The sequence below is a fragment of the Eschrichtius robustus genome, chromosome 18 (assembly GCF_028021215.1).
Source record: "Eschrichtius robustus isolate mEscRob2 chromosome 18, mEscRob2.pri, whole genome shotgun sequence".
NCBI lineage: Eukaryota > Metazoa > Chordata > Mammalia > Artiodactyla > Eschrichtiidae > Eschrichtius > Eschrichtius robustus.
The window spans coordinates 67420711-67444699 of NC_090841.1; the positions used below are offsets into that span (position 1 = coordinate 67420711).

General features: G+C 41.6%; 1 protein-coding gene across 2 annotated transcripts in view; it reads left to right on the forward strand.

Moving 5' to 3' along the window:
- Positions 1-23989, forward strand: part of CLDN10 (claudin 10) — a 107157-nt gene that overhangs the window by 64754 nt on the left and 18414 nt on the right. The window contains exon 1 of one of the 2 annotated variants that reach the window (XM_068526324.1): positions 20163-20382. The exons of the other annotated variant lie outside the window; for it this stretch is intronic. Coding sequence (XP_068382425.1) covers positions 20163-20382 — 220 coding nt within the window. Of the gene's footprint in view, positions 1-20162; positions 20383-23989 lie in introns of those variants that run through there. 2 annotated transcript variants of the gene reach the window in all.

The window sequence follows — 23989 nt, forward strand, 5'->3', positions numbered from 1 at the left end:
GCTTAGGCTGCCTTAACAAAATGCCAGAGACTGGGTGGCTTAAACAACCAAAATTCATTGTCTCACAGTTCTGGAGACTGGAAGCCCAAGATCAGGTGACAGCACAGTTGGTAGGTGTCTGTCCAGGACTCTCCCCTTGTGTTGCAGATGCCTTCTCAGTGTGTCCTCGCATGGCAGAGAGATTGTGCTTCCTTTAAGGGCCCACCATTACGACCTCATTTAACTTTAATTACCACCTAGAAGCCCTTCCTCCAAATCCAAATACAGTCACACTGCAGGTTAGGGCTTTAACATACAAATTTGGAGGGAGGGGGGAAACAATTCAATCCACAGCAGTGGGTGTTCACTGTAAAATTCTTTCAATGTTGCTATATATTTATGTATTTTCATAAGAAAATGTTGAGAAAAAAAGGTAGATTTTTAAAAGATTTGGTCTTCCAGTGATCTTTAGATATACCACCTTCCTAATACTATTTTGCAGAATTGCTTTCTGCTGAGACTATTTGACAATAAATAAATGATGGGGACTTCCCTGGTAGTGCAGTGGTTAAGAATCCACCTGCCAATGCAGGGGACACGGGTTCGAGCCCTGGTCCGGGAAGATTCCACATGCCGCGGAGCAACTAAGCCCGTGCACCACAACTACTGAACCTGTGTTCTAGAGCCCGCGAGCCACAACTACTGAGCCCATGTGCCACAACTACTGAAGCCCGCGTGCCTAGAGCCCATGCTGCACAAGAGAAGCCACCGCAATGAGAAGCCCACGCACTGCAACGAAGAGTAGCCCCCACTCGCTGCAACTAGAGAAAGCCTGCGTGCAACAACGAAGACCCAAGGCAGCCAAAAATAAAATAAATTTATAAAAATACATAAATAAGTGATGAATTTGTTCAATCCATTAAAAGATAATTCAGGTTGGTATTTTTGAGTGTCTTCCAGTAATTGTAGAGGTATAAGAAGGTGAAAGGGAAAACCCTTAGGTCAGATAAATTAAGCATTCACTACCTGCACACCCTGTGGGATGAGAAGATATAGAAGACCTAGGTCTTACCTGCAGGGGCCTTACTCTCATTGGGCAGCCCTGAAGAATGGAGCAAAGTTCAGGCCTAGAGGCGATGCAGGTGAAGGGTAAATACACAAAATGCCCAGCAAAGTCTTCAAGGCCTAGCAGTGCTGGCAGCTAGCCCCAGCTGGACTGGTGCCTCCACACTGGTCTTGCTCTGACTTCCCCCCACCATGGGTCCCTACACAGACTGTCGGCTCCGTCTGCAGGGCTCTCCTTGTACACCACACAGGAGCCTTCCACCTCATTCATCAAGCCCTAGCTCCAGCCCGTTTCCTCAGGGACGTTCTCCCTGATCCAGAGCACAGATCAGCTTCTTTGTTACACAGCTTCAGAGGACAGTAGTCCTTTATTCCAGAGCACTGATTCAGTTCATAATTCTACGGCCACTGGAGGGCTCCTTTGAATACTGTGTGTCTCCTCTACTAGATTTTAAACTCCATGACAAATAAACTGTATTTCCCTTTTTAATTCCAGTCATATCCCCAGCAATTAGCAGCATCTGTTACATAGAAGGTTACACAGGAAAACACACAGAAAATGTTGGTTTTGGTTTTTTCCTCTCAATAGGAAAGGAAAAAACCCACACACTGTTATAACAATATGAATCTACTGCCAAGATAGCTTGTTAATAAATTCAAGAAAATATTTTATAAAGTCAAAAGAAAGAGAATGTTTGCAGAATCGTAGAATCTTAGGCTGGAAAGGACATTGTAGGTCAATCGGTCCGCCCATGTTTCATTATATTCCTGCCAATCTTATGAATGTCTTCAGTAAATATTTTTTAAAAAGAACTATTTATGTCAAACTGTTGAAGAATTGAAACCAAATCAATTCTCAATTCTTCAGAAAGTGATCATTATATAAAGCATTTTGTACGATGCTGGATTCACAGTAATAACTATAATAATTATTAGTCGTAGTAGCAGTATTATCAGAAAACCTCTAATTCTGGGTCCTCCAGATGACCATTTTTGCCTTACGGTCACAAAATCTTTGCCTTGCAGCCCCGTTCGTGCTGTCTTTGCAGTGTCTGCCACATCTGTTCTTTCTTCTCTTTTCCCACAGTCTTTAAAACAAAACTGTGTTTATTTTTAAGCCATTGAGTTAAAAGTTCACATTGAAATGTCTTAACACTCTTTATCCAAAAGGGGGCGCACATTTTTCATGAAATATAGTACAGTAGTTCACAAAATTCGTTTGCTCCCAGTAGTAGTTAAATTTCACACCTGCTGTAATTTAATGCAGAAAGGTTATGCCGGTGGCATGTGCATATGAATTAAGTCCTATTGTGTGAGTGCTAATTAAGAGCCTTTTGCTCTTCAGAGTAGCTTCAGAGAAGAGCCAGACTATTGCTGAAGAAATAAGTTGAAGCTAACATTTTTCTATTTTGGGTAGCCAAATCAAATTAAGCTGACATTTTCAAATTCAACATTAAATGGGATTAAAAAAAGTTTGTTCGCAATCTTCTAATTTTAGGGTGTGTTTCCATTCTACCACCGGCTTCAAGAATGACCGGTGAAGGGCTTCCCTGGTGGTCCAGTGGTGGAGACGCTGTGCTTCCACTGCAAAGGGCACGGGTTTGATTCCTGGTCAGGGAACTAAGATCCCACATGCTGTGAAGCGCGGCCAATAAATAAATAAATAAATAAATAAAAATTAAAAAAAAGAATGACCAGTGAAGCAATATAGTTCAGACCCTGTGTGTGGGTGGTTATTAGGTAATCATGGGGTTTCTTTGTTGTTGTTGTTTTGGGATTTTTGGCCATAGCTGGAATTGTTCATATTTTGAACACTTGGTATATACAGCTCTTCTTACATGCAAGAAGCAGTATGACTGTGAACAGGGGATAATGTGATTTCCGATCTCGGCTGGTCCCTCAGGTTGAGTCTGTGATTTGTATACACTTTCTCAGGGGAATGATGTGCCAGATATGTGCTGAAGTACTGGTGGGCTTCATAAATTCAGATTATGGAAATAGAAGGCACTTCCCTGGCGGTCCAGTAATTAAGACTCCACTCTTCCAATGCAGGGGACGTGGGTTTGATCCCTGGTCAGGGAACTAAGATCCCATATGATGCATGGTGCAGCCCAAAAAAAAAAAAAAAAAAAAAAAAGGAGAGAAATAGAAGGAAAATGCAATGGTGGTAATGTACTATAGGCATCCCTTATTTAACAGAAATCCGTTTAACCAGATTCTGTACTTAAAATGTATAAATTAAGGTACAACTTCAACTGTGCACTTCCAAACTTGAAGGTCCTATGCATTTATCAGCTTATTCTTGCTTCTGTAACTGGTTTGGATTCCAAATTCCAGCTTCTCTCTCTATGATGCCCTGACTGCCAGATCATTTACTGGTGCGTGGTTACAATGAACACTTACCCAGGGAAAACACCACCATTTTAATTGATTTCTAGCCCCTAAAAATGAAAACCAACGATAGTAGAGAATCACTGAAACTTTGTTTGCTAATTGATTAGTCAACTGGTGGTTTTATTACTTAGGACACAACTCTATCCTCTCGTAGCAACATACAAATAGCTAAGTGAGACCGAGAGCCGAATTCACAGTCCCTCTGTACGCACCAGTCTAAAAGGACATTGCCAAGATCTGCATACATTTTTGATAGGGAACCAACATGGCAACAATATAACCAAGCATTATTTCCAGTTTTCGTTTAATTACAAATCTCCGACCCATTGCCAGATTATTTCCAAGAATTAATAAGTGCTCATACCTATCCTCCTTATGATCATAGAGTGCTATAATTTGAGTCATCATGCTGATTTCTGCTTGTGACTGGCCAAACTTCCCTTCATCACGCACCCCATCTGACTGCAAGGTCCGTGTGTGTGTTCACCTTGAAATTCCCACGCTGCATCTTGTGCAGCTTCCTCCTTTTCTGACCGTAAGATTCAATCTCATCTTCTCTAGGGCACAGCTTTACCACATTCTCTTTTCTGGATTTTGGGGGCCCATGACTCCTCCTCTTCCTCTGCCCCTGACACAGCCAACACCCTTGTTCTGCTGTACCCCTTATGGCAACACCCGAACCCCCTTATATTTCATTCCTATAGACTCTATCAAGAAGGCGATTTTTAAATACTCATTTAATGATGCCAAATTTTGCTACATTTCTGAAACTTTGCATCGCTCTTCAACAATGAAAACCAGATCAATCAACCACCAAAAATGTTTGGGGACAATTATGTGAAAATGGAGGGTACAAAGGCATCTAAGACACAAGTACATCTTACAACAATAACAGAAGAAAGGCTGAGCAGCCTGGTGATAGGACTGGATTTCGAATCTGTTTTCACATTCAGTATTTCTACTGAGACATTTGAGAATACGCATTTTTCAATACATCTTCTCTGAAATGATCATTTTCCAGTTGGTACATGACTTTAAAAGGTATGCCACATTCACCGGTGTAAAGCTCACAGAGCGAAATCAATCTCTTTATAAAATGAATCTGACTTCATAAAAGATTCAATTAGAAATGTGCAGCTGAAAGAAAGCTGTTGCATTGTTTAAGAGCATTAATTATACATAAAGGTAAATGGGGAATAAAAGCTAATTACAAGATGGTTCTATGTCTTATGGAAGTTACATTTTCTACCTTTCCAGAATATTGTCATGACAAGATTTACACTTTTTTTTTTTTTTTTTTGAGGAAAAACTGTGGAACTAAGAAGATGCTCATTATTTTGAACTCAAATGACTATGATTCCTTGGGTTCTTATCCAGCTTCTGAAGGATAATCTTGATCCTTTGAAAAACATTTACCATTAAGAACGGTTTACCACTGAAATCTAGCAGGATGTATATTAAATTACAAAAGATTACTTTTAATTGCTAGCCTAAATAAGATAAGAAACACATGGCATATATGAAGCCTTTGGGGGGAAAAAAATCTAAACAAAGATTAGATGCTGGTTAGTGGCTGCAAGAAATGATATTGATTTTCAGAGTTGGCTCCCTTTGTTACCTGTAAAAATATGATCACACCTCTAACTTAAGAGCTTGAGAGATGTTTCATGTTTGTTGGAAGCTTGCTTCTCCCCACTGACACAGACAATACCAGTCTACTACCCTATGACACTTTCTTGTTTAGAACTGAAAGAGATATGTAATGTTTTTAAAGTTTCGAGGTGCTGGTATTTCGGCTCTCTTGGACGTGTTCACAACAATGGGCAGAGGAAGTTCCCTGCAGCTGACAAGTGTGTGAGTTGGAACGCCGTGTGGAGCAGCCACAGGGCCCGGAGGCCCAGGGCCCACGCTGAGAAATCAGCAGCTGTGCATGCTAACCCTGGGTCCTCCGTCATTAACCTTCTGTGGGACCTTACAAATTGCTTAATTCCAGCCATGAAAATAAACATAGGCACCGATGCCCTAGAATAGACCCAAGGGAATCAGACCGTGTGCACATAAAACCGAAACCCACCCTGCCTTTCTTTCTAAGACTACCGGGGACAGGGAGTGACCAGGCTGTAGGTTACTGTTCTTTGCTTCCAGTTAAATGAGGCAAACAGAAGCAAGTGAACATAACTAGGAAGAAGTGGGGCAGTTGGGGGTAAGGATGAACAAAACTTGAGCAAAATTGGAGAACTGAAGTGTAAATCTCTGGAGTGGTGAGAAAGATTTCTCGGTAATTCTAACTCTGCTGCTGGTTCCATACGTGTACAATGACGCCATCACACTAGCCATTATTGCTTCGTATTTGAACCTTTTCAACCCTATTTCTCTCGTTCTCTGTCTCTCCCATTCCTTCTTGTTTTTTTTTAAAACAAATTATTTGTACTGTTTGTTTTTTTTAATTTATTTATTATTTATTTTTGGCTGTGTCGGGTCTTTGTTTCTGTGAGAGGGCTTTCTCTATTTGTGGCAAGCGGGGGTCACTCTTCATCGCGGTGCGCGGGCCTCTCACTGTCGCGGCCTCTCCTGTTGCGGAGCACAGGCTCCAGACGCGCAGGCTCAGCAGTTGTGGCTCACAGGCCTAGTTGCTCCGCGGCATGTGGGATCTTCCCAGACCAGGGCTCGAACCCACTGCGCCACCAGGGAAGCCATCCTTCTTGTTTTTGCCTTGTCAGCACTGTCTGAAAAGGAGGTGGAAACAATATTCTCCCACAGCATTTTTTATTTCCTTCACTGTTGGAGCTATGCAGAATTTTACAGACTCTCTCTAATCCACTCACTTTTCAGATGGAAAAATGGGCCCAAGTACAGTACATGTAAGTTAACAAAGTACTGACAGAGCTACAACTACTTGCCAGGTCCTTTAAATGCCAGCCCAGTTCTATTTCCGTACATTGCACCCAAGTGTAATGATTAAAACACCCCAAACCCCCAAAACTTCCAATGCTGCTTTGACCTTCTGGTTTTCATATGTAAAAATGGTATTCTATGTTCATTACTTTACAACCATAGGAATTAGGGGCAGGAGGAAGATTTGATGGCATTTAAACTCCTCTGTTTCATGTATGTAAGGATTATTTGATTTAGAATATGAATGTATATACTTCAAAAGGCAACGTGATTTTGAATGGTGGTCGCAAATGTGGTTCATCTTTGGCCCTTCTGGCCAGAAATAATCTTGCCCTAGAAATATGTATGCTACATTCAGTAAATGATCAAAAAAAGTTATAGTAAAGTCAGTCATGGTCATAACCATCATAAAAAGAAGTCATAATCAGTAAAGACCCACGTTTGTCCAGTGATTAGGTAAAGCAAACACTAGGCTATATGGGGGTCTAAAATCCACCCTTTTGAGAAGTCTTGTGCCCTGAGACTGAGTCAGCTAGAGCTTTCCATGTGGTGAGGAAAGAAGAACAGTATCATTTTTAAATAGGTAAGATTGTGGAGATACACACTACTTAGAGCCAAGCTGGGCTTTTCCCTAAGCCAGTGAAAGACAAGCATCTTGAACTTCAAAATTAATTGGCTGTTAGGAAAAAGGATAAAAGAAACTTAAGATCCGAATCTGTGAGTTCAGTTACCATGTAGCTATTCCTGGCAGATGATAGGTAATCAATTCTGCTTACAAACAGAGCAAAACAAACAAATGGAAAAAAACACACTGCATTTCCATATCGTGTGATTCCTAACAATCTGTAGAAAAATTCTTTAGTGATAAGTATATTATTTATATATATGTATATATAATAGGTTTTAAAAAACAGAAAAAGCAATGATCTGATGATTAATTTGATCATTTGAAGTATAAAATAAAGCCCTATTTTTGCTGCAAGATTGTAATTTGAAAGGACATGATTCTTTGTCATTTAAAAACATAACTTACTTGAAAGAGCAAATAAAAATTAAACATTGACAATTTTTCAGATTTATGCTTAACATTCCATCCAATATTTTAAGCCATTTATCCTTTTTGACTAATAAAATTAAATTCAACAACTATTTATCAAATACCCATAATATATCCAGTTTTATAACATCCATGCTTTAATTTATTTGATCCTTTCAATTGCATCTGAAAATTAGTATGAAATAATGGAATTTTATTATCTGCTTTTTTCCTCTATAGTATATAAACTCTAGAAATTAACAAACAGAATTATCATTCAGTTTGCTTAAACAAATTACACTGGATGCTTTATTTACCATGTCAAAAAATTACAATATAATCTTTCATGTAGTGTTTTGATTGGAAAACAAAACATTGCTTAATTCTATAGGATTACATGTATGGGTGAATTATATGTGGGGAAGTAGTCATCTTAGGGCATATTTGTTTGTCAGAAAGATTTATGTCTGAAATCCTAGAGGCGTGGCAGTTATTATAATTGTAGGCAAAACATGACATCAACTTTGTTCTTTACATCTTTTTACTAACTCTTCACAAACCCAAATCAAACATAGAAACAGCTATTGCTTTGAACCACAGAAAGAGATTTGTCTATTATATGTCTACCTTATTATCAGCATACAATTCCATTGTTATTTCCTTTTTTTTCATGTTACTATTCAAAAGCCATTTGTAGAGATGTCTCTGCCTTAACCTGAAACAAACAAAAAACCCTCCTAGTAACATACTTGTTAAATATTTTATGAGCACTAATATATCACTGAGGGGAACTTGTATGAAATACGATAGCTTTCAACTTTTAAGTATTCAAACCTTGATTATAATTCAGACTTTTCTTCAACTTGGATCATTTTTTGAATTCACACGTTTGAAGAATAACACACACAACATGTTATTCCAATTGATACAATATTCCAATATACATTCTATAGTTTAATGTACATTAAGAAGTCATTTATGGACTCCAGTCTCCTCATCTGTAAAATGTTGAATTAACTAATTTTCAAAGTATTTTCTAACTCCCATTTTCTAGAACTGTAAAACATGTGTACCATATTGTTTTTAAATGACATCAAACTAAGACTTAGACAGTTGGCCCTCGGGATCCACGGGTTGCATACCCACGGATATGGAGGGCAGACTACTGGACTTGAGCGATCGTGGATTTGGTATCTGCGGTCCTGGAACCAATTTGTATTTTAGTACAAAGCCAAATAGACATAAATGTAGATGGAAAAGCTCCATCTGAACTATTTTTATAGAATTCTATTTCGTATAGAGTTTAACCACATGACAGCACAGTGGCTGCTTATGGTGTGGGACTCGAGGCCCACACTCTGCTCTCCCAGCTGCGTGCCCTGGTGTGGGATTGCAGCCACACAGGGGAAAGGGAACCTTTTTTGAATTCACACAAAGACACCTTACAGGCCAACAGGAACCCCTAAAATGTGGTTACTTCTCTCATCTTAAAAAATACAAAATTTAAAAAAAGAACAGCCTTCCATGATCCCACTTTCCTTGCAGTACCTGCGCCATTTCTCTCCTCTCTTTAAAGAGCTGCTTCCTCTTCCTGGCTGCATTTCTCCCTCCCACCGTCCACTGATCCTACTCCCATCTGGTTTTTGCCCCACATTCTCCACAAATCAGCTCCGATCAAGTACCTCCGGGACCTCCGTGGTCTTTCTTCTTCAGTCTTCCGTGGCTTGCATCCTCAGCAGTGCCTGACATCACTCCATTTCTTCCTCTTTAAACAGCTTCTTCATATGCCTTCCAGAACTGTCTCTCCTGTTTCTTCTCTGACCTAGATGGCTGTGCCATCTCAGTCTTTGTTGGTTCCTCACTGCCTCCTAGACTCTTTCTTTTCTATCTACACTCCTGCCAGAGAGTATCTGGCTAGTTCCATGGTTTAAATACCATCTAACCACAGGAAACTACAGAGTGTACATTTTAAGATTGAACCTCTGCCCTGAACTTGTAGATTCATTTGTCTACTGGGCACCCCAAACTCAACATGTCTAAAACTGAATGAACTCTTGATATTCACCTGAAACCTGCTCATCTAGAGCTTTCCTCATCTCAGGAAACTACTCCATCCTTCCAATGGCTGAGGTCAAACCCCTGGTGTCTTCCTTGACTTCTCCTTTTCATTCATACATCTCAGCCGGTCATCAGCAAAATCTTGTCAACTCTACCCTCCAAATAGATCCAAAAGGCAAAATTTGACATTTCCTACCATCCCATTTCCAGTCTGGTCAAAGCCACCATCATCACTCAGCTGGACTATTAAACTCACCTCCCAACAGGTGTCCTTGCTTCTGCACTGACTTGCCTTCAGGCTCTTCTCAGAGTGATCCTAAAACCCAAGTCTGATATCCCCTCCCTTCACAAAACCTGCCAATGTCATCCCGTCACACTCAGTGTAAAAGCCAGAGTTGCTATGAGGACTTACAGGGCTGTCCACATTTACATACACCCCTGCCCCCCCACACAAGCAGACACACACACACTCAGACACGCACAGACACATGGACACACACACGTGGACACACGCAGACACCGCGTTACCTCTCTGTCCTCATCTCCCACTACCCTCCCCTTCATTCCCTCTGCTGCAGCCACTCCAGCCTCCCCAGTGCTGCTCAGGTCAGATGTGCTCGCTATCCAGAAATGCTCTGCCTGAAACTATCCACATGGCTAACTCCCTCATTTCCGTCAGGTCTTTATCCAAAAGTCGTCTTCTCAAGGAGGGCTTCTCCGGCCACCTAACCAAAATTTAACCCACCTACCCCACGCCACACCCTTTGCATAACATCCCCCTTCCCTGCTGGCTTATTTTTTCTCTTTAGCATATATCATCTGCTATACTAAATCTTTTTTGTACCTTGTATTTGTTTCCTCCTGTAGAATGTCAGATGTATTAGGGCAGAGATTTTGTGTGTTTTGTTCACCGTGTCTACATTGTGTGGAATGATGCCTGGGGTATAATAGGCACTCAATAAATGCATTATGATTTGTCTCAATGAGTGAATAATGCTGTTTTCGAAACAGGAGCAAAACCTGGGTGAACTCTACGGGCTGTTTAATCTTCTCATGGCAGTGAATCCCAACCTGTTACACTGGCTCCTCCAATCTCTTCAAACCCCTAGAAGTCAAAACAACTTCCTGGCTATTGCTTTTTTAGGTCACTATTCCCATAATTGGTCATTCCTCCCAGGCTTCAATGATGTTCAACGTCTCTGATCACCTCTGTTTTCTCAGTCATTTCCTTAAAGTCACCTCCAGCAAGTTCCCTGGCAGCTGGGGTTGCCTTCAAGGATATGGTAGAGGAAATGGAAGGCAAAAATCAGTGGGCAAGAAAACTTGCATTTTGGGCACACCTAGCAATTAAAACACACTATTTGGTGATGAGGAGACTGTGGTTACAAGTTTCTTTCCCAACACCTGGACAATTTAACTCGAAATGAAAAAAGCAAAGAAGTTGGTCATGCTGACATGACCCAAGTGCCTAATTCAGTCATTGTGTTCTACCTTTTCCTCATCAACCCAAACACACAAGAACAGCACTAATATTGCTCTTTAGATGCATTAAATCTCTAATGCTCAGATATATGTCTATATATGGAGATGGCTAAAGTGACCCGATGAAGCAGGAGCTGGTCAGTGGTCCCGCCTCCCCACTCATTCCACACAGACATACAAGCTTATATTAAAAATCCCTTTGCCATCTACCCTTATCACCTTCACTTCCAATCAATGTTTTACAGACAAAACATCTTCCTTTGTTATTACATGTCACTCTTGTCTCCCTTCTACTTTCATCTCTTAGCCTCTATTCCTTTAGCCCTTTGTGTATGTGATACACGCACACTCACAAACACATGTACACACATATATACCCGTTTCTCTGACACCTCAGTGCAATATGCCAAATTTCTCTCTTACCACACCCCTATTTTTCTCTTATAATCAGGTAAGAGGAGGCTGAGGAGAACAATAAATAGTAATGGACCAAAAAATATTCAGATAATGACTTATCTTTTAACTTTGGATACAGTAATGTCTACAGATTTATAGTGTTTCTATGTTTAATCTTTAAAAACATGTCTTTGAATGTCTTCAAAACTTGGATGACTGTTATCATTTAAATAGAAGAAAATGAACTTTGGAGATAGATAAACTTGGGTTTTACAGTAATGTAACAATTATGTAGTTAGATAAAATAAGTTTGGGGAGAATATGAGAAAACTAGAACCATCCTGCACTGCTGTGAGCCTGCCATGGGGTACAGCCATTCCAGAAACAACATGGCAATACCTAGTGGGGAAAAAAAAACTTGCATTTTAACATCTGAATTGTGGCACACCTTTTGTCGGCTAATATGGATCAAAACTTCAATCAGAAAACAAACGTAAGAAGCGTAGGCCATGCACAGTAAACAACACACACCACAGAACTTCCCCAATTCAGGATAACAAGGTAGAATGATGGGTGCTCATTAAAGCATTCATATTGAAGTCAGCTGTGTTAGCTCCGACTGGCTGAGAGCCCAGTACAGGACCTAAAGCACTAGAAGACAGGAATACTCTAATGACCTGTTTATTTTGTGTGTGTGTGCCTACACACATATTTATACACACATATCTATATACATACATATGCACACACATATATACAGTTTAAGAAAAATATTCTAGATACAAACTGTGATATAATGAATTAGCATTGCTCAGGACATTGTTAAACAGCATATTAATGAACTTCAATTCACCTATTACAAGATATAGTCACAAAATGAAATTAAATGAGGAAATTAGGTACCCTGTTCAAATGTTTCTGACTATAAAAGCCATTCTCCTAAAAAATAAAGATAAATACAAATTATGTAGAATTATTCTATTTTTGTGTGTGTTTGGTTTTATACTCAGCGAATATTAACTGAGTACATGATCTACAAAGTGCTGTCTTGGTAGAAAGCAAATGACTGATGACAAAGGAGTGCAGACTCCAGAACTACACTGGCTAAGCTGAAACTGCCCCCATCACTTCTCAGAGCCAGTTACTGCATCTCCTTGTGGTCCAGTTTCCACAGCTGTGCAGTGGGAAAGAAAATAGTACTTACATCACAGGGTTGCGATTAAATGAGTGCAGTACTTAAGAGTGCAGTACGTGGTACCTAAAAGGCACCCATATACATTTTAATTAGACAACAATAGAAGAAAGTCTACATTTTGAAAAAAAACTCACAATTAATTGTTTATGGGTATGTTTGTGTAAGAACTTTCATTTTTGACCCTTAAAGTATTCATTTTAAACTTCCACAAATTTTTCCCATGAAGTGAGCCAAATGGTAAACACTGGACTCCTGAGTGCTTTGAATCAACTTCTCACCAGCTCTATTCTGAGGCCCAGGGAAGGGGAAAGTCTCTTCATTTGGAACAGGCGCTAGAATGTGGCCTTTCCCACCCCTTACGCGCAGTCGTATAGAGAGGCGAAGGCTGTGGAAACAACTCTCCACTTCTCCTTAGTGCTCACCCATCTTCTTTCCTCAGTGCTGCCTTCCTCCCCCGTTGGTCCCCTTCCTCCCCATCCCTACCCTGGGGCTTCCCATCTCTTTTTTATCTTTTTATTTCTTGTTCCTTTCCTTTCTCCTTGCATTTGTTACCCTTATCCTGTCTTGTAGTTGTTCAGCCTCTTTTACACTTAACTGCTATTCTAGTTTTATTTCTCAGTTTTGCTTCACTTCCCTTTGAACACTCCTCACCCCACCCCCAACTAATCTCACCCTCACTCCCTGGTTTCTCTTCCTCTGCTCTCAGCATCAACCTCTACCATGTTGGCATACCTACTGAAGACTTTCTGTCTTTTTAAGATTTGCAGTACAGTTCACCCTTATTCACTTACTGCATGTCAATCTAACTCTAATACCTCTTTTATGGAAAATGTAATTTTATAACTTTAAAGAGAGGTAAGGAAATGAAAGAGCATGAGTGAACCAGAACGGTACCCAATTTTTTTTTTACGGAGTGTCTATCATGTTCCAGGTCCTTCATGTACATTGTCTCTAATCTTCACAATAACTTTGAAAAAGCTATTATTCATTCCCATTTTATAGTTGAAGAAGAGACGCTGAACAATGAGGTGACCTGCCCAAGGCCACACAGAGATAGCATTTTATCTCATCGCTTGATGGTTCCCTCATCTGCCCTCTGCCCAGCATCACCCTGTTTCATAAGTGAATTGAACTACCACACTTTTCCCTTTTTAAAAAATTTTTATATAATGTTAAAGGTTACTTTCCACTTACAGTTATTAAAAAATATTGGCTTTATTACCCTTTTGTACAATACATCCTTGAGCCTCCCTTACACCCAATATCTTGCCCCTCCCCCCTTCCCACTGGTAACCATTAGTTTTGAACTACTGCATTTTATCACGTTTCTAATAAACAACAAAGAATTGAAAATAAGACTACCTATAGAGATCTTTTAATTATCTTCATGCACCTTCCCCCCCGCCACACACACCCATGCACATACATCCCCTTTAAATATAGCAAAGGAGGTTAGAGTAATGTCAGGAAGTGAGTAGAAAAGGGGCAAGTACACCAAGGAAAACTCTTCGTTTTCTCTCCTTGTTGATTTTGTCTGTGAGATTTTGTCAGAGATTCTTAGAGTTCAAAGTGGTCTTGGAGACCATCCAAAATAACTCCTTCATTTTTCAAATGAGGAAGGTGCAACTCAGAGCAATTAAATGACTTGCCTAAAACACATAGATTTACTTGCTGCCCAACCTGGGTGGGTAGGTTGAATTAATATTCATAAGATGCTTATTGACCAGCAAAATACAACCAACCCATCTGCAAGCCCTAGAAAGTTCCAGCATTCCAGAGTGAGAGTCTTTCCAGGCTGGAGGAGTATTCATCAAGACAGCTGTGAGCTGCTGGGGCCCCAAACTTACCTCTCCTGGTGCTCAAGAGGAATCTAGATAGTCCTAACATACCTCAGAATGTCACCAAATGGAAGTTCATGTGCCCAATGCACAGTGAGGCCGAACAATGTGGAAAAGTCGGAGTTTGGAGCAGAGAAAGTCTTATCACAGGGCCATGCAGTGAAACTGATGACTCACGCCCAAAAATCCCCCAAACCTTCGGAAGGGTTTCAGCAAAGCATTTTTAAAGGCCAGGTTAGGGGTGGAGTCACAGGGTACGTGATCATCTCGTGCACAATTCTCTGATTGGTTGATGGTGAGGTAACAGAGTGGCTAACTTTATCAATCCTTAGGCACCAGTAGGTCTGCGGGCTCATGATCATCAAGTAGTTAATTTATTCCATTTGGTGGTGGTTTTTAGCATCTGAAAAACTCAGGAAAGATGCATGAGATACTATTATCTGGGTACTTCAGAGAGGAGCTACAGCAGAGGCTATGGGGGAGGGGGTCCTGCTCGGTCACAAGAATTGGGAATGAATGTGTTTCAAATGAATGTATGAAAGACAAGTTCATAAGATATATATGGCATCTTCGGATGCAGTACAGCCTCAAAGGGTACCAGATGTCAAAATAAGACACTGTTTATTTCCTTATAATTTGCAAAAAAAAAATTATAAATATACACACACATATATGATCGATGATGCAATGATAAGCATGAGTATCCATTCCCGTAACTACTCCTCTCACTCTGCAGCTTTCATGCTAAGTAGTTACAAGTATCATAGAATTAGTGTAGAGCATTAAGGTAAACTAAGAGTGTTAGGGAAAATGCAGGAAAAAGAATACAGATCTGCTATTTTACTATCTTAGTATCGGTGTTAATGTCTTCTTTAACGTGGTGTAACGATATTTGGCTCCTGAGAAGTTGTTTTTTTAGTTAATACCGTATTTATCAGGACTTTAGTTTCTTCCCACCTCATCAGCAGCATGCCACCTCACTGGAATCTAGGAAGGAGCTAATGTATACTGAAACCAAATTTGATGCTTAGAAAATCCTTGCGCTGTTGAAAGGCACACCTGTGTTGTTTGGCAGGTGAGTTGAATCTCAAGTAAAGAATTTCTGCAAATCTCTTGTTCAGTCAGCTAAACTGGTTTCACTCCTGAACAACCCTGGGGTGAGGGAATCCTCTATTTTTCCTTGATAACCATAATAATGCTAAAGAAATAACTTCCAATGCTAAATCTCAGTGGTTTAGGTCTCAAAAGTGGAAAGGCTCAATATATTTCAGGACAGTAAATGTCTTCATGTCAAATTTATTATAGATAAATTAGTACTTTTCATATTGGAAAAAAACTACAGTTTTTTGTAAAGGCCAAGGTATTGTTAATTAAGATGTTACTTTGAATAATTTGGAGAAGTAACTTTCTAACTGTATTCACTTTTATATTTAAATTAAGAATGGTTTGTTATGAATAGTTAAATAAAAATTTCAGTGAACTGAATCCTAAAGAAAGTAAGGAAGTATTTATCAGTTGAAAGGTACTCTGTAAATGGGTTTGCAGATCGACTGCAATGGTTATTTGGGACTCTAGAATCTTAAAGTGAAACAGGTCATTTATACATTACTTCTTTTTAAAAAATCTATTCGGTCTATTTTCCTTTTCTGGACATTCTTGTGTTGGATTATGTGGTTTCTTCTGACTAAACTAGTTTTGAAAAGCTTAAGATATAAGACATTCTAAAGTAAATGCTTGATTCCTTACATAATATTCTTTAGGTATTAAAGAAAGTTAACATTTTTCATCCTTTGGTCAGGCACATGTGGGCTCTAAATGTAACTCTCTGTAGTTAATATGCAGTATATGCCAGGGAAGAGAAGTTTGGGGCTGTCAAACCTCACAGAACAGACAGAGAATAAAAGAAAATTAATCAAGTCCACAGGCATGACGACCCTAGTCTGTTTCAGCTGGCAAAAGAACTAATAGTGCTGCCACCCAGGTCATAATTTATGGGTTGTTTGTGGTATTTTCAACCCTTTTAAGTTGAAGCTGTGTGTTACCATCTCTATAGCAAAAGAATATTTCTTTTCTCAAAGTTTTCAACCAACAGATGAGTATTCTTTTTCTCTATAACAGACACCATCTGGTTTGCTTAATTGACCGTTTATACACATATACATGCATCTCAAATGATCAGTGCTGTGGTTTCCAACCTGGCTGTACCTTAGAAGCGTTGGAAAAATCACTACCAGAGCCACCCCCAGATATCCTGGCTTAAACAGTCTGGTGATGCAGCAGAGAGAGGGTCTTTCTTGGAGGTTCAAGTTAGAATTCAGAATTTGTTTCCTCTGGAAGCTATGTTGCAATGGTGGGTTTGTGGATATTTTAAGTACAGTAGGTAAAACTACATTATCTGTTAAATTTGGGGGGAATGGTCTGAAACACTGAATCAGTCTTCACAGTTCTTTTTGTAAAACAATGTACCTTTGGTTCCAAACAATGGAATTTACAACCAATCTGTTGATAAATTAGGAGCTGCGTGAGTCTTCAAGGTCACAACACTAGACTTTTTTGTGTCAAAAGTAAGTCAGGGTTTTGTCTTGCAAAAAAATGAATCAACAATTTTAGTGAGAAACTACCATGAGGAAGACACAAGCAAACAAATACACTCAAACAAGACCAGGAAATAAAGTATAAAACCAACATTTGTGCAAATTTTAACTTTAGGAAACTCCATAGGAATGTCCTGGTTCATGACTTCTTGTGTTGTCTGAATAGTAAATTGGATTAGAAATAAGCATATCGTTCAGAAAGAAATATGGCACAGAAATAATAGTGGAAATATGCTGGAGGACAAGAAACCAAGACAATAAAAGCACTTTAAAAAGGCAAATCATACAAAAGAATAGAGGACACTTGTTGTCAATACTCAAAGGTGACTGACTTGAATAGAAGGGAAGATGAGAAGGATGAGGTTAGGTAGGTGCTTCCCAAACGAGTGTTAAGCTTGACCCCCCCCATGAAGCCAACATGACACAACAGGACAAACTGGGACCAAGAGGAGCACAGTAGTGGAACTATGTCTGCATCCCACTAAGCAAACGGGTCTTCACCCGTATTCCCATTCACACAAACCGTGAGATGGCCATGCACACACAAACACACTTCCCAAGAGCTGCTGCATGGCCCAAAAGTAGGACTTACCTTGTGTTGTCTCAGTGCAAATCATGGCAGTTGGATGGATGTTAAAGACAGCCAGATTTGGGCTCAATAGAAACAAAAACTTGCTAAAAGGCTGTCAGTATGAAACAGAACCAGAACACACACCTTGCCATGCACTGAATCTGAAGTCCAGAAGGTTAGAGCATGAAATGAATATTATCTCTAGAAATATGATGATTGACCTCCTAGAGCAATGGAAATAAAAACAAAAATAAACAAATGGGATCTAATGAAACTTAAAAGCTTTTGCAAAGCAAAGGAAACTACAAACAAGATGAAAAGACAACCCTCAGAATGGGAGAAAATATTTGCAAATGAATCAATGGACAAAGGATTAATCTCCAAAATATATAAACAGCTCATGCAGCTCAATATTAAAAAAACAAACAACCCAATCAAAAAATGGGCAGAAGACCTAAATAGACATTTCTCCAAAGAAGACATACAGATGGCCAAGAAGCACATGAAAAGCTGCTCAACATCACTAATTATTAGAGAATTGCAAATCAAAACTACAATGAGGTATCATCTCACACCAGTTAGAATGGGCATCATCAGAAAATCTACAAACAACAAATGCTGGAGAGGGTGTGGAGAAAAGGCAACCCTCTTGCATTGTTGGTGGGAATGTCAATTGATACAGCCACTATGGAGAACAGCATGGAGGTTCCTTAAAAAACTAAAAATAGAATTACCATATGACCCAGCAATCCCACTACCATAATTCAAAAAGACACATGCACCACAATGTTCACTGCAGCACTATTTACAATAGCCAGGTCATGGAAGCAACCTAAATACCCATCAACAGACAAATGGATAAAGAAGATGTGGTACATATATACAGTGGAATATTACTCAGCCATAAAAAGGAACGAAATTGGGTCATTTGTAGAGACGTGGATGGATCTAGAGACTGTCATACAGAGTGAAGTAAGTCAGAAAGAGAAAAACAAATATCATATATTAACGCATATATGTGGAACCTAGAAAAATGGTACAGATGAACTGGTTTGCAGGGCAGAAATAGAGACACAGATGTAGAGAGCAAACGTATGGACACCAAAGGGGGAAAGTGGCGGGGGGCGGGGGGCGGGTGGTGGTGGTGGGATGAATTGGGAGGTTGGGATTGACATGTATACACTAATATGTATAAAATAGATAACTAATAAGGACCTGCTGTATAAAAAATAAAATAAAATTCAAAAGTTCGAAAAGAAATAGGATGATTGTGTTGAGTGTGGAGTATATCCATACAGTCTCCAATGGTCCTCCCAAATCTGTTTTGATGTTTCTGTAATTCAACCTCCTCTCTTCTTCACAGATGTTGAATCACCTCTAATTTCATTCCGTACCATTTGGTTTTGTTTTGTTTTGTTTTGTTTTTAGGTGACAAAGGGGAATTGAGAAACTCTTCACAATGAACCAGTGTCCCTGCAATTTGGGGGTTAGCAACTAGCGTTATTATAGCAGAACTGATTTAGAGGTTTTAGACCTTGGTTACTTTGGGGAAGAAGTAAATCCTGAAAGTTCATACCACGAACTGCAAGACCTTTAAACGGACAAATAATAAACCCATAATAAAGTCAGAGTCTTTGTTCTCTCACTTATGCTCAACTGTGTGAGCTCTGGAGCCAAAAGTACACCCTGATCTTTAAGTTTGCTTTGAAACAGCAATGAAGGAATGAGCTTATTCCTCAATTAGGTGCAAAAGGTGGAGGTGGTAAAAAAAAAAGTTAAACAAGATACAGAGCAGCTGTGACAGCCCATCGGCTCATAGAAGAGACTCAGAACTGGCAGCTGGAAGGGACCCACAGGAGAAACGTCTTAAATGCACGTCCTACGTGTAGTACGTTGGAATCAGCAGGCCAGCATTGTGGCTGGAACAGTCACGACCAGGGCTGTAAAGAAGGCCCCGAGCAGCCTGTGCTCTCCATAGGCTGCTGTCCTGAATTTAGGTTTGTGCCACGCACCTCTTGACAGTGACCTTCCGCATGCCGCCGGGCCAAAAGGAACTGCAGAATTTTAGCGCAAGGCCGACTTGGAGCCCAGAACCGCAGTGATCCCTCCTTGACAAGCCGAACTGGGTCACCCAAAAGAGCGTGGCACTAAACCTTTACAGTTCAGCGGGCCAAGGGCTGCATTAGCAGTTGGTGTCCTTTCCGGGCACACAAAAGGCTTTTTCTGCTCTGCTTTTACAAGGTACCCTAGAAGCCAAACTATTGCCAATGGGTGGGGCTGGGGAGGGGCGGGGGCCCGAACGCAGCAAGCTGTCCACATCCGGCTGCCAGTCTGTCCAACAGGAGAGCCGATCTCGGCTGTGCCTCGGCCCCGGGGATGCGGGCGCGGGTGGGAGGGGGGCCACAGGGACGCGCAGGCGTGCGTTCCTCCAGACCGCGGGCGCCGGGCCAGGTGGCTCGAGAGAACCCAGGTGGCGACCGTAAAAGCTCCCCGCGAGCCCTCTCTGCCCCAGAAGGCGCGTCCTGGGGTCCGCGCGCGCGCCCCCTAGCGCCGGGCCTGCAGGGGGGCGGGGCGGAGGGGGCGGAGCCGCGCGGCTGGGCTCGCTGGGGTCGCGGCGCCGAGCAGGTGCGCTAGAGCGAACGCTGCTACAGCGGGCGGCATGGCGAGCACGGCGTCGGAGATCATTGCCTTCATGGTCTCCATCTCCGGCTGGGTGCTGGTGTCCTCCACGCTGCCCACCGACTACTGGAAGGTGTCCACCATCGACGGCACGGTCATCACCACCGCCACCTATTGGGCCAACCTTTGGAAGATGTGCGTTACCGACTCCACGGGCGTCTCCAACTGCAAGGACTTCCCCTCCATGCTGGCGCTAGACGGTCTGCATCCCGTCGCCCCCCGCCCCTGCCCCTCGCTCCTCCCCGGCCTGCCGGCGGGGCGGCCGCTGACCCCACGACCCCCGGCGGGACCCCCGGGCCGGACTCCTCCGAAGCCCGGCCCCGCTTTCCCCCTCAGTGTCTGAAGGAGCCGGGGAGAGTCCCCGGTGCCCGCGGCCCGCCTTCCCCGGACGTCTGTCCCGCGGGGGGCGCCTGTCCGAGCCCGGAACCCCGGGGCGGGGGAGAGGGGCACGCAGACAGGCCTGGGTGGGATGGGTGACTCTCAGGCGACGGGGATGGAGGGAAGCAGCTTTGTTGTCTCAAGAGTTGAGGACAGGGCAGTGGGACCCCCCTCTCTTGGGGACTGTTAGGACACGGAGTCACGAGAGGGGGCTTGTCTTCTCCAGCCAGCACTACCCAGAAGGGCTGGATTCTGATTCAAATGGACTTGTCAGAGCGAAATCTGCTTGCTCTGAACTCCCTTTAGCCATTTCGTTAGTTCTTTGAAAAGTGTGTGTGTGGGGAAAGGAAACATTGCAGGAGCACCCGCACCAAACCCCCCGTCCCGCATCTACAAATGAGTCTGCTGGGCTTTAACTCTGCCTCTAAATGCTAGGAACATAAATAGCCCTAGCCTGTGCCGCAGAGAGTAGAGAGTTCTGGCCAGCAGGAATCTTGTGCGGGAGACTGACAAGTTCTGTGTCGCGCCTCCCAAGTCCGTTCTCAGCGTCTCCCTCAGCGTTGTTCTTTAGTAAGTTGTTTTCTACATAGTTCTTGTTAGCGACGCTCTATACTGTATTGTATTAGAACAGGTGTTCACAAAGAAAACTGGCTCTTTTTAGTTTCAGACTGGCTCTTTTTAGTTGACAGTGGATGTCGACCCGGTCACACTGATTGCTCAAGTTCTAGGTTCCTTTCTTCCAGGATTTTACAGCACATGACTCGATGGATCCCGGCAGAAACTTGAGAGTCATTTACATTAGTTCTCGATTTGAGGTGTTTTCTTTTTCTTTTATTACTGCGCTGCAAGCTTTTATTTGCATAACTGAGTAACTAAGGGACAAGATTTAATCCCCCTAAGATGGTGCTTGCCACGAAAAGCAAACTGCTGCTCAGTGGAGGTATTTGATGGAAACTCCGTATAAGGGAATACGTGTCTGGTTTTAGATGAGTGACACCTGGGTCTGTGTCCTGGTGTGTGTACAATTAAGTAGCTGGTACACTGTTGATTCCCTAGAATTACAGTTGAATTTCCTGTGCGCTGCAGAGCCCACGTCCAGGGAGATGTTTGAACACGCAGGCTCTTGTTTCTGGGATTTACATTCAGGAATACGGGATTGACACTTACTGTCCTAAACACATTCTTCTGTTGTAGCTGTACCGTCACTGAGATAGCCTGCCAGATAGGTACGCTTCCTTCTACAGGACAGCTGGGGCACAAGGGAGAGGATGGAGAGATGAATACTCCATGAAGGTTATTGGGTGCAGAATAGTGTGCACCTGATGTGTCTGAGATGAGAATGGACGTCATGGTCTAAAGATTTGGGGACAGGTGGGGTGATGAAGAGGAAGGAGAGCGTAGCCTTCAACCATCCAGCCCTAGAGAGGAGGCGTGACATTTGTATACCACCCAGCTCGCAAAATGGCCTTCCCTGTATGCTCGTGTGTCTAGAAAATGACTTTAAAAGACGTAAATGACTTCACCTCTTGTTCTGCATTGTTTTAAAATTAATAACATAGCTTTACGAGTCAGTACATATAGAAGTAACTGTTTTTTTAACAACTGCATGGTATTCATTAGTCGGGACAAAACTGGTTTATTTAACGACTTACCCATTGTTGGACATTGGACCCTTCCTAGCTTTTCACTGTTCTTAGCACTTTACTGACAATCTTTCTATTTGCCTCTTTGTGCATATGTGTGTATCTGTAGTGTAGATACTGAGGAATAGTATTGTCAGAGCAGTAGAATATTCATTTTATTATTCAGTTTAAATTGTGCAGTTACATTCCACCAACAGTGTATGAGAATACCTGTTTCTCCGCATTCTCACCACTAAGTTTTTCATCCAGTTTAATGGGTGACATCCTATCATGTTATTATTTTATTCCCTGATCACTGTAATTTTGACCACCTTAGCATGTATTTATTGACCCTTTTGTTTTTCTTTTGTGACTTGCCTGTCCATGTCTTATGCCCATGGTTCTTTTGTTTCCTCTTGGTTTAAATGATCTGTTTTTTTAAATTCTGGATATCAGTCCTTGATTTGTTATATATGTTGCAGTCTCGGCCCATTGCTTGTCTTTGAAATGTGTGATGTCTTTTCTCATACAAAACATTGAAATGTGTACTATAATCACATTTATCAGTCTCTTCCTGCTGGCTTGGCCTTTTGTGGCTTAAGAAAGCATTGCCTATCACAAAGTTATAAACTTACTTTTCATCATCTCTCAGAATAATATTTTGGGGGGGGTTCAAGCACACAGCTACGTTTTCACGTGGAGAGAAGTCAGTTCCCCCACGGAGGAGGCCCCTCTGCTTGTTCGCTCTCTGCCATGTATTTTCTGGGCAACCACATCTGCTGGTTGCTGGGCCTAAGGCAGGCCCTGCCTACAGCACGCTGCATGTGGATTTCCTGGTTATTGCACTTGAAGTGGAGGGAGAAAGCTACGTTGCCAGGGGCTGTGGCGACCACAGGCCTGAGTAGGCCAGTCCTCTCCTTAAACCAAGCAGAAAAATCCAAGAAGGGAGAGAGAAGGCTCACAGCTCTCCCCGTCTAGTCTTAAGTGGAAGAACATGCCTCTTGGACACAGATGATGGAGTCATTTTTCTGAATCTCCTATGTGAGGTCAAAGCTCTGATTCCTCATCATCAGGGGGTATCATTGTTACCCCAGTTCTCCCTACAAGGAAAAAGCCAAATGTGCAGGTTTAATGTTACGCCATGTTAAGATTCCAACTCTAATTTCTGCTTAGAATCAATCTTAGTGTTATGGAAGGGAAGCTTTGATGTGTTTCTTACCACTCACCAGACGCTTGGTTCATATTCCTCCTGTGAAGGAAGTGCTGTTATCCTTGGGTTTTACAGATGAGAAAACGGGCTTGGAGAGATTAGGTAATATAATCGAGGATACACAGCAGGTAAATAGAAGAACCAGAGGTGAAATTCAGAGTTCATGTCTGCCTCTCATACCACCCTTCTCTCAAAGGATTTGCAAAAAGTACGCAAAGCTACTAGCATAAGAAAGCACATCCTTTTTTTCTTCCTTCAATCAGCAGCTACCAAGTGTACTGCTAGGGAATTGTCTCCACCAAGTGGATATTTTCATTTTTGCTAGTTGGAAATGGAAAATAAGGTACATTTGGAAAACATTTAACTTTTAAGGGACACCTTGAAGTTTTCCTCCAACAGAATTCATTAATTTAAAGTCACAGTATTTTACTAATTGAAAAACTCACGGTTGAATGAGCTGGTGATTTCTGTTTATTGCTAACCCATATTCCTTTCAAAGCACCACTTGAACTGCAGCTGAGCATTTTGAGCCAGGTTTTTTTTTTTTAGTATATGCCATCTATTTTTGTTAGTGGGAATGTTTTCCATTTCTTCCAA